The sequence below is a fragment of the Felis catus genome, chromosome D1 (assembly GCF_018350175.1).
Source record: "Felis catus isolate Fca126 chromosome D1, F.catus_Fca126_mat1.0, whole genome shotgun sequence".
Taxonomy (NCBI): domain Eukaryota; kingdom Metazoa; phylum Chordata; class Mammalia; order Carnivora; family Felidae; genus Felis; species Felis catus.
Genome location: NC_058377.1, coordinates 56,756,790 through 56,769,468, shown reverse-complemented (window position 1 = coordinate 56,769,468; position 12,679 = coordinate 56,756,790). Strand labels below are relative to the sequence as shown.

Here is a 12,679-nt window from a genome sequence, read left to right as displayed (position 1 = left end):
AAAGCTTCACTTCCCCTTCCTAGCTGTCGAGTGAGCCGGCCTCCTGCTGCCAGGCTCCTCCACTCCCTAGGGGCTGGGGGCAGAATAGGTCATTTCACCTCTCCGGTCCTCAGTTTCCTGCTTCCTTATTTGTCCAGTGTGTGTCCTGGGGGTGGGGGACAGTACGAGCAAAGGATCGGAGGAGGTGGGAATGCGTCAGGCTAGGGGGACAGGAAGGATAGGCTGGTGGGGCAGGAAGGAGGCTGCCAGCTGGGACCCAGAGGAGGGGGCTCCTCCCGGCTCCCCAGGATCCACTCCTGTACTGCAGGGCCAGCTCTTGATCCCAGAGCCACGGAAGGCTCCAGGTCTGGCATTCAAGCCACTCCCATTCTTGCCCCGCCCACTCCTGGTCTCACGATCTTCTTCCTCCTCCCCAGGCAACTTCCCAAGTGATCCTCCAGGCCCTGCTTTCTTCCCCTTCTTGCAAGTTCTCATTTAATCTCCTACTCCAACCATGCGTGCCCCCCGCCCCCAACCCCCTTCATCTTCCTGAGGCTCCTGTTGCAAATCTATCGTGGACTCTCTCCAGTGTGATGTGTGATGCGGCTTTAAGCCTTGAGTTCTCCATCGGCATGACAGTTAACTGCCCCACAGGGGCGACCTAACAAATCAACAGGGCAATGCAGGTAAGCTCTGGGATCCCAGCATACGATAGGTATCCAATAAATGTTAACTGTTACTCTCATGCTTTATTTCCCAGGCTGAGCAAGATCATGAGTGAAATGCTTCTGCGACTCACCCCCAGTCTGTCACCCCATTTCACAGATGAGGACCAGAGAGGTCTGGCTTCACCGAAGAACTTGAGCCAGGGCTTGTCTGAGTTGGGAAAGGCTGGGGGAGGCTCCCCCAAGGGGACTTGAGGGGCGGCAGTACCTGGGCAGAGGGAGGGGCCCCCAAAGTCTGAGGGGAAGTTGGGGATGAGAAGAGGCACAGGCCCAAAGTTGGAGCCCCCACACCTTTTGGAGGCCCTGACAGTGCTCCTTCCCCCCAACCTGTGCTTCCAGAGCTCACCCCAGGGCCTGTTCCTTCAGCAAAACTTAGGGAGTTTGCTCCTACTCTGCACCAGCTCTGACGCCATCACGGTTCCCCTCACTGTGTCAGGCTAGAGGGCCCAGCCCCCCCCCCCCCCCAGGACATCACAGGCCTCGCCCTCGGTCCTCACCCATCCATCTAAGGAGGGACTGGGGAGAAAGAACAAGGGGGAAAGAAGAAAAAGGGTGAGCAGGCTGAGGCGGGAACCCGGGAAGTGGGCGGGGAAGCGGAATGAGGTGAGTGACAGGGAAGGGGGAGTCTCCGTGGTTCGTGGGTCGCCTGAGGTGAGCTCAGCCCTTCCTGTGGAGGCCCGGAGGCTCTGACACCCAGAGCTGTGGCAAAACCCTCTCCAGGCCAAGCTGGCTTGTGGCCCCTGCAGCCCCTACTGCCTTTGTGCCATACCTGGCACCCCAGATCTTGGCATCTGTGGAGCCGGCACCACTTGGGCTCTGAGTCAGTCCAGAACTGGCCTCAGCTCACCACTTCCTCCACCCCGGGGCCCCGTGCTGGTCACAGCCAAGCCCGGTCACTTCCTGACTCTGAAGCCTGGGATGGGCCTGCCCTGGGCGCACTGAGGGGTGTGGGATGTCCTGGGAGCCACGCCTTCCTCCAGCGGCTACTCTGACAGCCAAGGGGCTTGCCGCTGGGGAGCCCAGCCATCCTCCTCCCTCAGCTTCCGCTGTCTTCCCACTCGGAGCTGTTGGACCTACGCTGCCCGGGGCCAGCTCCCAACCCTGCCCCTCGCTGGCATCCCTGGCTTCTGCTTCCCCGTGTGAAATGGTGGCCGCGACATCTAGCTCGAGGGCTCGTTGGGAGGAACGAGTAGCCGTGTGTCAGCGCTCAGCACCGCTCCTGGCACAGACACCCAGATGCCAGCTGCCTGCCAAGCTGCTGCCTTTCCCGACACGGGGAGGCCCTCCTGCCTGCCCCGAGTCCCTGGGGAGAACGCAGCTCAGAGCAGATCACAGTGGAAAAGGAATTCTCAAGTCTTGACCCAACCCCTCTTCCATTTCACAGATGGAGAGGCCGAGGCCCTGGAGTCGGGAATGACTTAACGACTAGTCACAGCCAGCACTGTGCCCGTCCCTTGGTGCCATTAGTGCCACCGGCAGCTCCCTCAGTGGGGATGTTATTGCACAGGTGAGAAAGCCCAGAGTCAACCGGGTACAATTTTGTGCAATTTGGTACAACTGGGCGCTATTTGGACTTAAGCCTGCCTGACTTCCGATCTCATGGCCCACATCACTGTTGGGGAGATCCCACAAACACGTAAGAGGGAAAGGCTGTCCCAGGCAGGGCCTAGGGTAGACTGAGGCTGCCACCCCAGCACTGCAGGGACCTGCCCTGGGGCCTTGGGCAGGCTCCTCCCTCTTCCTTGCCTCAGCTTAGCATGTGGCCTCCTCTGGGCTGGGAGTGGCAATACATCAGGCCATGTGGCACCTGCTTCTTACCATTTGGGAGTCATGAACCCAGGCTCCTGACTCAGGCTAGTGCTCTGTTGGTCACCAGCACAGGCAGAGAAGGAGGTCAGGAAGGTGGACAGGCTTCCCCATCCTCCCCATCCAGAGAGCCTGGTGGTACTTGGCCTCTGACCTCAGCTGACCACCCACACCTTTGGCCTATTTCAAGGCTGGCTGAATTTGGAGGCTGGCTTCTTTGTTCCGACAAACAGGAGAGAGGAGGAAAGCTGTTTCCCGGGCAGCAAACCTGTTAAATAAACTCCTTTGACCTCCCTCTCTTCCCTCCTGAAGGAGTTGGGTTCCTTCAGAGAAGAAACTAGATCCATGGGCTGACAGAGACCCAGGGACGGAAGCGTGGCTCGGCTCCGGGTCTGGCCTGGGGTGCCGGCCATTGAAGGAGGCTTTCTTTATCTGGCTGGGCACCTGCTGCCAGCTCCGACAGGCCTGTGGCTCAGGTGACAGAGTCCTGGTGCCAGGCCATGGCCCTGCCAGCTCCCAAGCTCCAGGAGGGCCTGGCACCACCTCCTCACCCTTCCCTCCAACCACTCACCTGCTTGCTGGCCTGTCTGGATCTGCCAGGAAGCTGAAAACTTCTGTTCACCTCGGGGTGAGCCCTTTCTCTTGGAGTGTCCCTCCTGGAGCGTCCCTTTCTGCCAAGACCTCTGGAGCAGCCCAGGTCCCGTGTGTCAGAGGAGAGCTCACCAGCCTCATCTGTGACAGGGTGGCCTACTTCCTTTCCCACCTGGTCACGTAGATTTAGGAGTGACCACGGGCCCATTTTATAGAAGGAGACACTGAAACCCAGAGGGGCATTGACCTGTCCAGAGCCACACAGCAGAGTGATGGAGCTGAGACGCTTCCCCCAGGCCCTGGGGCTCCCTAGTCCTCTGACCCCATCCCAGCCTGGCTCACCGGTGTGGTGTCATCGTGGGATCTCTGGTAGCGCTTCCAGCGGCAGCCGTAGATGCCCGTGAGGCAGGAGAGGCACAGCTGTGGCTCATAGTACTGCAGGGGCTGGTGTCTCACCATGCTCTGGCGTGCGGCCCTGGCGCCCGGCCCTCAGGCACCCATGAGGCCCCTGGCCGGTCCTGCAGGAGGAAGCACAGGGGCGTGAGGCAGGGGAGGTGCAGGCAGCCAGCCCCAGCCCCAGCAGAAGGTACCAGTCCCGCACAGGGCCCCGCGGTAAGGCCCACACCCTTGCCGGCTCCCCGGCAGTCTCCTGCCCCTCACCCCCGACCCGATCCCCTCCAGCCACACCTGCTCTGTCCCTGCTGCTGCTTCCTGTGCCGGGACTGCTTTTCCCTTAGAGCTCCACGGGGCTCCCTCCTCCCCTCCTCTCCTCAGGTCTTTGCTCAAATGTTCTCTTCTCAACCAGACTTTCCCAGGCCACCTCCTGTCAAACTGCAACCCCTTCCCATCCTCCCTCAGCCGTTCTCAGCTTTATTTTCTCAATCGTGTCCCCCAATGTATTTTATTTGAAATACAGCAGGCACTGGGTGAACACTCTGCCCCTCAGGTGGCAGGGCCTACGTCCCAAACCCATTTGATAACCGGACAAGCTGAGGCTCGGAGAAAGGACGGGACGGCGCCTGGCGTGCAGTCTGACACCCAGCTGCGGTCAAGCTGGGAAGCTGCTCTGGTGCCCCCAAAGTGTTCGCTCCTTTGGGCTCAGGGGGCTGCCCGCTCAGGGAGTTCTGCCTGTGGTCAGTGGAACAATGAACGGTGGCCTGTGGGTCGAGTTGCTGCCATCAGGGCAACTGCCCGACCCTGCCTGGCGCCCAGGAGACACCTGTGGGGGGGGTTCGGCCTCTTGGGGCCAGCAAGGGCCAAATGTGGTCAAGTGGCTGCCGGCCTGGGCCCCTCACACGCCCGGATGTCAAATATCATCTGATCCTTATCACCACTGTCATTATCATCCCATTGACCGATGAGGGGGCTGGGGCCCAGAGCAGCCAAATAATTTACCCAAGGAGTCAGGATGCAACCCCCCATCTGTGGGACTCTAGAAACTCAAAGCCACATGTTATGTGTCAGGCCCTATCCTAGGTCCTGGAGACAATGTGAACAGGACAGGCACACCGATGCCCTCAGGGCCCCCGCAGGACCCGTGAGAGGCAAAGTCAGTCATTTATTCTGCATTAACTCTTATAGCAGCCCTATGAGATCAAACTCACAAGCCAAAAATTTCACCCTTTATTCTTAAAAAAATTTTTTCAACGTTTATTTATTTTTGGGAGACAGAGTGTGCAAGCAGGGGAGGGGCGGGGGGGGGGGGGGGAGAGAACCCCAAGCAGGCTCCATACTCGGTGTGGAGCCTGATGCAGGGCTCAATCTCATGAACCACGAGAGATCATGACCTGAGCTGAAATCAAGAGTTGGATGCTTAACCGACTGAGCCACCCAGGCGCCCCTCCGTGTTTAACCTTTGAAAATGGCCAAAAGCTCCTTTGCAAGAACAACAAAGCAGCCGCAGCATTTGACATTCCCCACGTATTATCATTATCACCCCCATTCTACAGATGAGAAATCTGAAGCACAGAAAGGTTTAGCCATTTGCCAAAGGTCACACAGCAGAGCCAGTCAGTCTGGCTCCAAGGGGCCTTGCTCTAGGCCCAGGGTTGGCAAATTGTAACTCAGGTAACTCAATCCAACCAGTCACCTATTTTTATATAACCCACAAGCTAAGGATGGTTTTTCTGTATTTTCACAGTTTGGGGGAACAAATGAAAACAAGAATATTTTGTGACACATGAAAATTATACGAGACTCAGATTTCCGTGTCCATAAATAAAGTTTTATTGGATGCAGCCTCAATCATTTGCTTATGTATTGTCTATGGCTTCCGTAACTATAACTGCAGAGGTGGGTGATTGTAAGAGAGACTGAATGGCCAACAAAGACTGGAATACATACTGCCCAGCCCTTTTACGGGGGCAGTTTGCTGACCTCAACCCCTGGGCCGGCTATAATGGCTCAGGAGCTGGTATTTTGGAGAGAGTAAGGGGGACCTGTGGGCACTTAACATTGTGCATGGTGGCAGGGGGAGGGGGAGCGACGGGGCATGCTTCCTGGAGGCAGCACTGAGCTGAGGCCTAAGTGCCCAGGGGCTGCTCCAGAGGGGCGGTCGGTCTGGGCTTCGGGTCTACCCACAGCTTCCACCTCAGTGGCACTCAGGGCCTCGACCTACCCCTGCTCCCCTGCCCCACCCGACCAAATGCTAACCTCAGCACAAGGATTACAGCCTCTGGTCTGTTAGGAGGGGGGAGATGCATTAGGGCCTTGCTGGGAATATTGACTGACCAGGAGCCTCCTAATTGCTGGGAATTGTCAGGCATAGCCTCTGTGCCCGTGGCTCCCCGGGGAGGTATGTGGAATAGGATGCAGCTGCTGAGGGGTCTCTGAGCCAAGCTGAGCCCAGGGCTTAGGGAACAGTGTGCAGTGGGGTGCTGTTGTAGTCTGGTGACTTAGGTCCTGTGGGGTTGTGGAGCGGCAGGGGCAGTTGGGGGAGAAGGCTCTCAGCTTTACTTCATTCCACTCTAGAAGGAGCGTACAAATGTATTCCCACATTCGCAGCCTTCCAGAGGGGGTAGAAGGCCAGATCTTACCCCAAGAGTAGGCCCTCTGCTGGTCAGATCCATCACATCTGTCCCCACCTTTGCTCTGTGGCTGGGGCCTCTAGGGTTCTTCCCTGAGCCTTGGTTTCTGAATCTGTAAAATGGGGTAACAGCCTTTGCCTTGACATCCATAGGAGACCAGACTGGGGGGCGGGTGCCGAGAGGGCACATCACTGCAGTGACTGAGGTATAGCAGGTGGGCGTTCTGTGAACAGGAGCGCACGCCCAGGTCCCCCTGCTCTCACAAGCCTTTCCCAGGACTCCTGGAGCCTGGGACTGAGTTCCACATGTCCTCTGCCCTGCCCCCCCCACCCCAAATGAGCATTATAAGGCACCAGGAATGGAAATTGCACTTCAAATCAGGAAAGCAGAACCACCTGGCCTAGGGCCTCAGCCCAGGGCTCAGTTGATTGTGGCTCTTGGAATCATCTCCCCCCTTCCCCCTGCTTGATGAATTTTCACACCATTCATAACTATAGGGGCATCTTGGGGAGGCAAACCTCTTCTCTCTCCTCTGCATATTCTCCTGGGGCCTTTTGTCCCTTCCCACGGCTTCAGTTACTAGGTGTGGCAAAGCCCACCTGGTGGCTGTGTCCTGATTGAGACAGCCAGAAGCAACTGCCTGTCCCCGGCGAGTCACCCAGGCCCTGCAGACCCAGCACAGGCCACACTGACCTCTTCAACCTGCTTTTTTTTTTTTTTTTTTTAATTTTTTTAAATGTTTATTTATTTTGAGAGAGAGAGAGAGGGGCAGAGAGAGGGAGACACAGAATCCGAAGCAGGCTCCAGGCTCCGAGCTGTCAGCACAGAGCCCGACACGGGGCCCGAACCCGTGAAACGCGAGATCATGACCTGAGCAGCAGCCCAATGCCCAACTAAGTGAGCCACCCAGGCACCCCAAGGCTTTTTATTTTTTTTTATTTTTTAATGTTTATTTATTTTTGAGAGAGAGAGAGACAGAGTGTGAGTGGGGGAGGGCAGAGAGAGAGGGAGACCCAGAATGTGAAGCAGGCTCCAGGCTCTGAGTTGTCAGCACAGAGCCCGATGCAGGGCTCAAACTCATGGTCCGTGAGATCATGACCTGAGCCAAAGTTGGATGCTTAACCAACTGAGCCACCCAGGCACCCCCCCCCCCCAACCTGCTTCTAATATCCCTCACAGCCTCTTCTCACCATCCCCTTGGCCTGGCTCAGGTCTCATCTCTCCCCTAGGTAGGAAATCCTCTGGCCTCCCTCCGGGGATCACACCCCACCAACCCAAGCCCTCACCTGTGGCCAGAGCAAGCTCTTGAACAAATGGTTTCTGATTTCTCTAGCCTTATCCTCCAGAACTTGCTGTCCCTTCAGCTGACTAATACCTACCCGTCCTTCAAGTCTCAGCTCAGACATTATCTCCTCCAGGGAGCCTCCCCTGAGATCCAGGTTGGTTAGAGGGTTTCCCAGCTTCCCATAGCCCTCAGTCTTCCCCAGGCATCTTGCATGAGCACCATTGATGGGCCTGTCTCCCCCATGGGATGGCTTGAATTACTCCCACATCCCCAGGGACCAGCCATAAAAGGAGGAGGCACTGAGGGCTTCCCGGAAGGTACTTCTGAGGAGGCCCAGAAGTCTTGCTAACAGAGACGTGCTGCTCAGACACTGAGCACTCAAGCAAGCTCCCAGAAACCAGACTCTCCCCAGCCTCCCCTGCCACTTCCTTTTCCCACCAGGGCTAATGGTATTACTTAGGACGGATCGATTTCTCCAAGCCACCTCCAGGACTGCCGGTATCAGCCAAGTTCCCAAGAAATCCCTAGCAGAGAGCTCCTCCCGGCCCTGGGATAAGAGAAAGCCCTCGCTTCTGAGCCTGATGTTCAAGGGCGCCCCTCGGTCCAAAGTTCTGTTTTCTGCCTGAATTCCTGGCCCCTGCCCTGAACTTTCATAGCCTCCTCTTTTACACAGGGGAGGGCCTTCAAGGGGTCAGACCCGGGATGGAGTGAGCACCTGCTACAGAGCAGGATATTGGCACTATTAGGGTCCTCTCCCATCCTGACATCCGGGGCACGGACCTGACCCTCCTTCCTGCTTCTACCTCACACGACCATCCTCACTGCCCTGAACGGTGCTGGCTGTAGCCCCCCAAGCCTGTTCTCTTTCCTGAGAGTGGAAAGAATTTCAGGCCAGATGTCAGTGCCCAGGTTCCAGCCCGGTCTTCAACGGACTTGCCGTGTAACCTCGGACAGGTCACTAGCTCTCTCTGAGCCTTACTGTAACCACGCGAGAAACGGGGACTAGATGGAGTGACACAAAAAAGTACCCAAGGCTGCAAAACAAGGAATCAAACATAGATGACATGTTACAACATGAATAAATCTCGAAAACATGATGCAAAGTGAAAGAAGCCAGTTATTACAGAAAGTGACAGGGACTGTACCAAAGTAGAGCTCGACAGCCTTCTTTTACAGTCTAGAAATACTGGCTCCAGGGTGAACAGATGAACAAACCGTGATCCACCCAGACAATGGAAGAGTACTCTGTGATAGAGCGAAATGTGCCATCAAGCCACACGAGCACCCGAAGAGACCTTCAAAAGCCTATTGTTAAGTGACGGAAGCCTGAAAAGGCTCCAGACTCTATGATTCCAGCTCTGTGACATGTTGGTAAAGATAAAGCCATGGGAGCGGTAGAGAGATCAGCGGGTGTCAGGGGTGGGGGGCAGGAGAAGAGCAGAAGGTTTCTAGGGCAATGAAACTGTTCCATAGGACACCACAGTGACGGACACATGTCACCATACCTTTGTCAAACCCCACAGGATGCACCACACCAAGAGCGAGCCCTAGCGTAACTATGACTTTAGGTAACACCGTATCAACATTGTCCCCCGCGGTAACACCCTAATATAGGATGGTGACAATAAGGGCCACTGTGAGGTGGGGAGGGAGAGTATGGTAGCAGCTCTCTTTCCTTTGGCTCGATTCTTCTGTAAACTTAGATACCTCCAAAAAAAGAAAAAGCCTAGGGGCACCTGGGTGGTTCAGTTAGTTAAGCATCAGACCCTTGATTTTGGCTCAGGTCACGATCTCACAGTTCACGAGTTCAAGCCACACGTCCGGCTCCATGCTGACAGTGGGGAGCCTGCTTGGGATTCTCTCTCTCTCCTCTCTCTCTCTGCCCTTCCCCTGCGTGCATGTGCTCGCTCTCATGTGCACTCGCTATCTCTCTCTGTCTCTCAAAATAAACAAGCTTAAAAAAAAAACCCCAAAAGTATATTCATTAAATATATATGGATTCAACTTCGATATCTCTATCAATGGATTGATCAACAGACAGATAGACAGGCTGGAGAGATTAAGTGATTCACCCAAGACCAAACAGCTGACTGGGGAGAAGGGAGGATTTGAACCCAGGACTGCTGAGTCCTTCCATGGCACCAGCCCCAGAGGGAAGGTCTGCCCACATTCCTGCTGCCTTCCATGGCTGTACCGGCCACAACGCCTGTGTCACTGCAAAATGCATATCAAAGGGCCAAGCCCAATATTTTGGTTGGCACTCGGGGAGCAGGGGCATGGAACAGCACCAAGAACCCAGGGGGAGGGAAAAGGAAACCCCTGACAAGTGTAGGGCTGGAGGAGGAGGAGACCTGACCTTCTCCAGGAGCCTGTCAGGGCCCCAGGGAGGGAGGCAGAGCACGGGTGTGGACAAGGAGAAGTCCCCACTTCTTGTTGGCCATGGCTGGCCTCACGGTCCTCAACCCCAGCTCAGCCTTGGGTGACCTCCGTAAGCCTCTGGCCTCAGCTTTCCTATCTGTATCATGGGATACATGCCACCAGATGGTCCTCAAGGGCCTTTCTGGCACACCCCCCAAAACCTTTTAACCACCTGTTCTGTCTTCATCACCGGGAGGAAAGCAGAGATGGGGCTGCACAGGGAGGAGGGAAGGACAAGCCCCACAGTCCTCGCCCAGTCTGAGGGGAAGAACCCCTTCCCTTCCCAGGACTAATGCTGGGAGCCCTGAGCCTGCCCCTGCCTAGAACAGTCAAGATGAGGTTCAGAGCTGCAGGAAGGCCTGAGACAAGGTTAGAGGCGTAGTCATCCTGAGCCCCAGGCCAGGGCTCTGCCCCTGCCCAGGTGCCTTCACCATCTTTGACAGAGACCAAGGTACAGCAATGACCCCAACATTCCCTTGGAGTAAAACCCAAGGCATAAAAGGCACAGGGCTATGAGGACTCCTCCCCATAGTGCTCAGGAAACATGGCCTTGGAGGTAGACCAGGACCTCCCTGGGGTTCCTCCTCACTGCCTTGTCATCCCCTGCTTCCAGTGCAGGTGTGCCCATGAAACAGCCTTAGCTCTGGGCCCCTCTGCCTATCTTCAAGGGCTGGAAAACTCCTCTTGGTCTCAACTCAGCAGCCCCTCCTCCGGGAAACTTTCCCTGCCTGGGTCAGGGTCTCTTCTGGGTCCCATAACTCCTGTGCCTCCGCGGTTCCCAGCACGGATCACTGAAGGCTGGCTTCTTGGAGAGGGTGGATCTAAGCGGAATTCGGAAATAAGGAAGGATTTGTGGCACAAAGTGGGGGAAGCAGGGGCTCTAGGTAGGGGACAGCACAAGGAAAGCCTGGTGACAGGGAGGCATGAGCAGGGCCTCTCTCAGAGCTGAGGGCACCCCCAGGTCCCAACCAGCAGGTGAAGCCCATGTGGGTTCCATGATGGTGAGGCTGTTGCCAAAAGGAGACTCCTCACCCTCTGGGAGCCCAGGAGCAGCAGGGCACCTCCAGGAAGCTCACCAAACAAACAAACCCAAACCCACGAGACAAATCCTTGGCCCCAGGGCTGGGGCTGGCAGTGGGGGGACAGGGCTGATAATGGGATCAGCCAATCCCAGACCCTACCCCACTGCCCTGAGGCACAGCTTTCTGCAGTTGGCTTCTGAGGAGTGCTCCCACAGTTACCACCTTCCCGTCCCTGAGCCTCGTCAGATGGCTAGAATGGAGAGACCTGGCTGCCACCATCTCACTGTGTGGCCTTGGGCAAGTCAGTCCACTTCTGTGGGCCTCACGGAAAGCTCTAGATTTAACGAAACCAACAGAGAAGGTAGCCGGATGTAGGGAAGGAAGGAAGTCTGTCAGGGAGGCAGCTGCCAGTGGGGAGAGGCTGGGAGAGGTGCCAGGAGGGAGGCCTCGGAGGTGAAAAGACGAGGCAGGCCAGCAGCCCCAGTCCCCCGTCATGCCTGCTGGTTCTTTGGGGAACAGCTGCTCAGTGGCCAAGGCCGGGGCTCTGCAGGAGCCCTCAAAAGATCAATCAGGCCATAATTAGGGTCGTTATTAATCTCTTTCCACAATGGTGCCAGGCAGCCTGTTTATCCAACACTTCCGTGCCAGGAGACCTCTGATTTCCCTTCCCCTCTGAGCAGGCCAGCTCTGTGGCTGGGGCCTCTAGGGTTCTTCCCTGAGCCTTGGTTTCTGAATCTGTAAAATGGGGTAACAGCCTTTGCCTTGACACCCATAGGAGACCAGACTGGGGGGCGGGTGCCGAGAGGGCACATCACTGCAGTGACTGAGGTATAGTCCAGGCAGACTTGCTCCCAACCCTGGCGGTGGCTTTCCTAGTTCTTCCGCCCCTTTTGCCCCCCGCCCCCCCCCCCCCAGAAAGTTCTCCCTGCTCCTCCCTTGGGAAGGGACGGCTTCCTTGGAACGGTGGCCTCTGGGAGGACTTATTCCCTACCTAAAGCTCTTGAGGTCACTCAGTGAATGTTTAAGCCTCTGCTCAGTACCAGGCACTGCTGGGAGCCAAGCACGATTCACAGAGAATCGGACACGAACCTTCCTTTCAAGGAGACAACCACACTGCAGCAACAGCAGCTGGGATTACGGCCACGTGCAGTGTTTTCTAGTGCCCAGGAGCCTCCATGCGTATCGGCTCATGGAAGCATCTGGCTGATTCCAGAGGTAAGTACCAGATCCCCGTTTTATGGGTGAGGAGGGGAGGCTAGCAGAGGTCAGGATAGGTCTCCTGAGCTGCGCCTGCCGTTGAGGCCCTAGGGGGACAGACCTGCATGTCTGAGGTACGTCTGGGGCTACAGGCTGGACAGGAGCCAGGAATGGACCCTGCCCAGGGGACCTGGCTTCTCTTGGCCTAGGAAGGACCTCTCTTTCCCCAGTCAGGGGTATGAGCGTGGGCTGAGTAGTCACCAAGAGTGTGACCTTGCCTTGCCTGGGATACAGAGCTTAGCATCTCAAAACTCAAAATCTCTTGTTACAGACTGTCTAAACCGGGGTCTCAGAATCACCTCACTCAAGATTCCTATGGTCAAGGAGTCCTGGCGCAATCCAACAGGGATCTAAGAACTATCCTTGGATTTCAGGCTATCCAAGTCCTCAATGTCGCGGCACCAGGGAAGATCTGCAGTCATTCCATCCGGCCTCCCTTCCCATGCAGAAATCCCCTGTACAGTTAGTTCCTAGGGGTGGTTCCCCAGCGGAGTGGCCTGTGTAGGCTTGCATACCCCCCCCCCACAGACCCCTCCCTCCCTGGAGGGCTGAGTGCTTCCGTCTTTAAGC

The 12,679-nt window shown here is 56.4% G+C and overlaps 1 protein-coding gene across 8 annotated transcripts in view; it reads right to left on the bottom strand.

Moving 5' to 3' along the window:
- The window catches only part of GDPD5 (glycerophosphodiester phosphodiesterase domain containing 5), an 87,071-nt gene that overhangs the window by 39,167 nt on the left and 35,225 nt on the right, over positions 1-12,679 (bottom strand). For all 8 annotated transcript variants that reach the window (XM_045038714.1, XM_019811796.2, XM_045038716.1 and 5 more), the window contains one exon: positions 3,444-3,619. In XM_045038714.1, coding sequence (XP_044894649.1) covers positions 3,444-3,560 — 117 coding nt within the window. In that variant the 5' untranslated portion in view covers positions 3,561-3,619. The remainder of the gene's footprint in view (positions 1-3,443; positions 3,620-12,679) is intronic.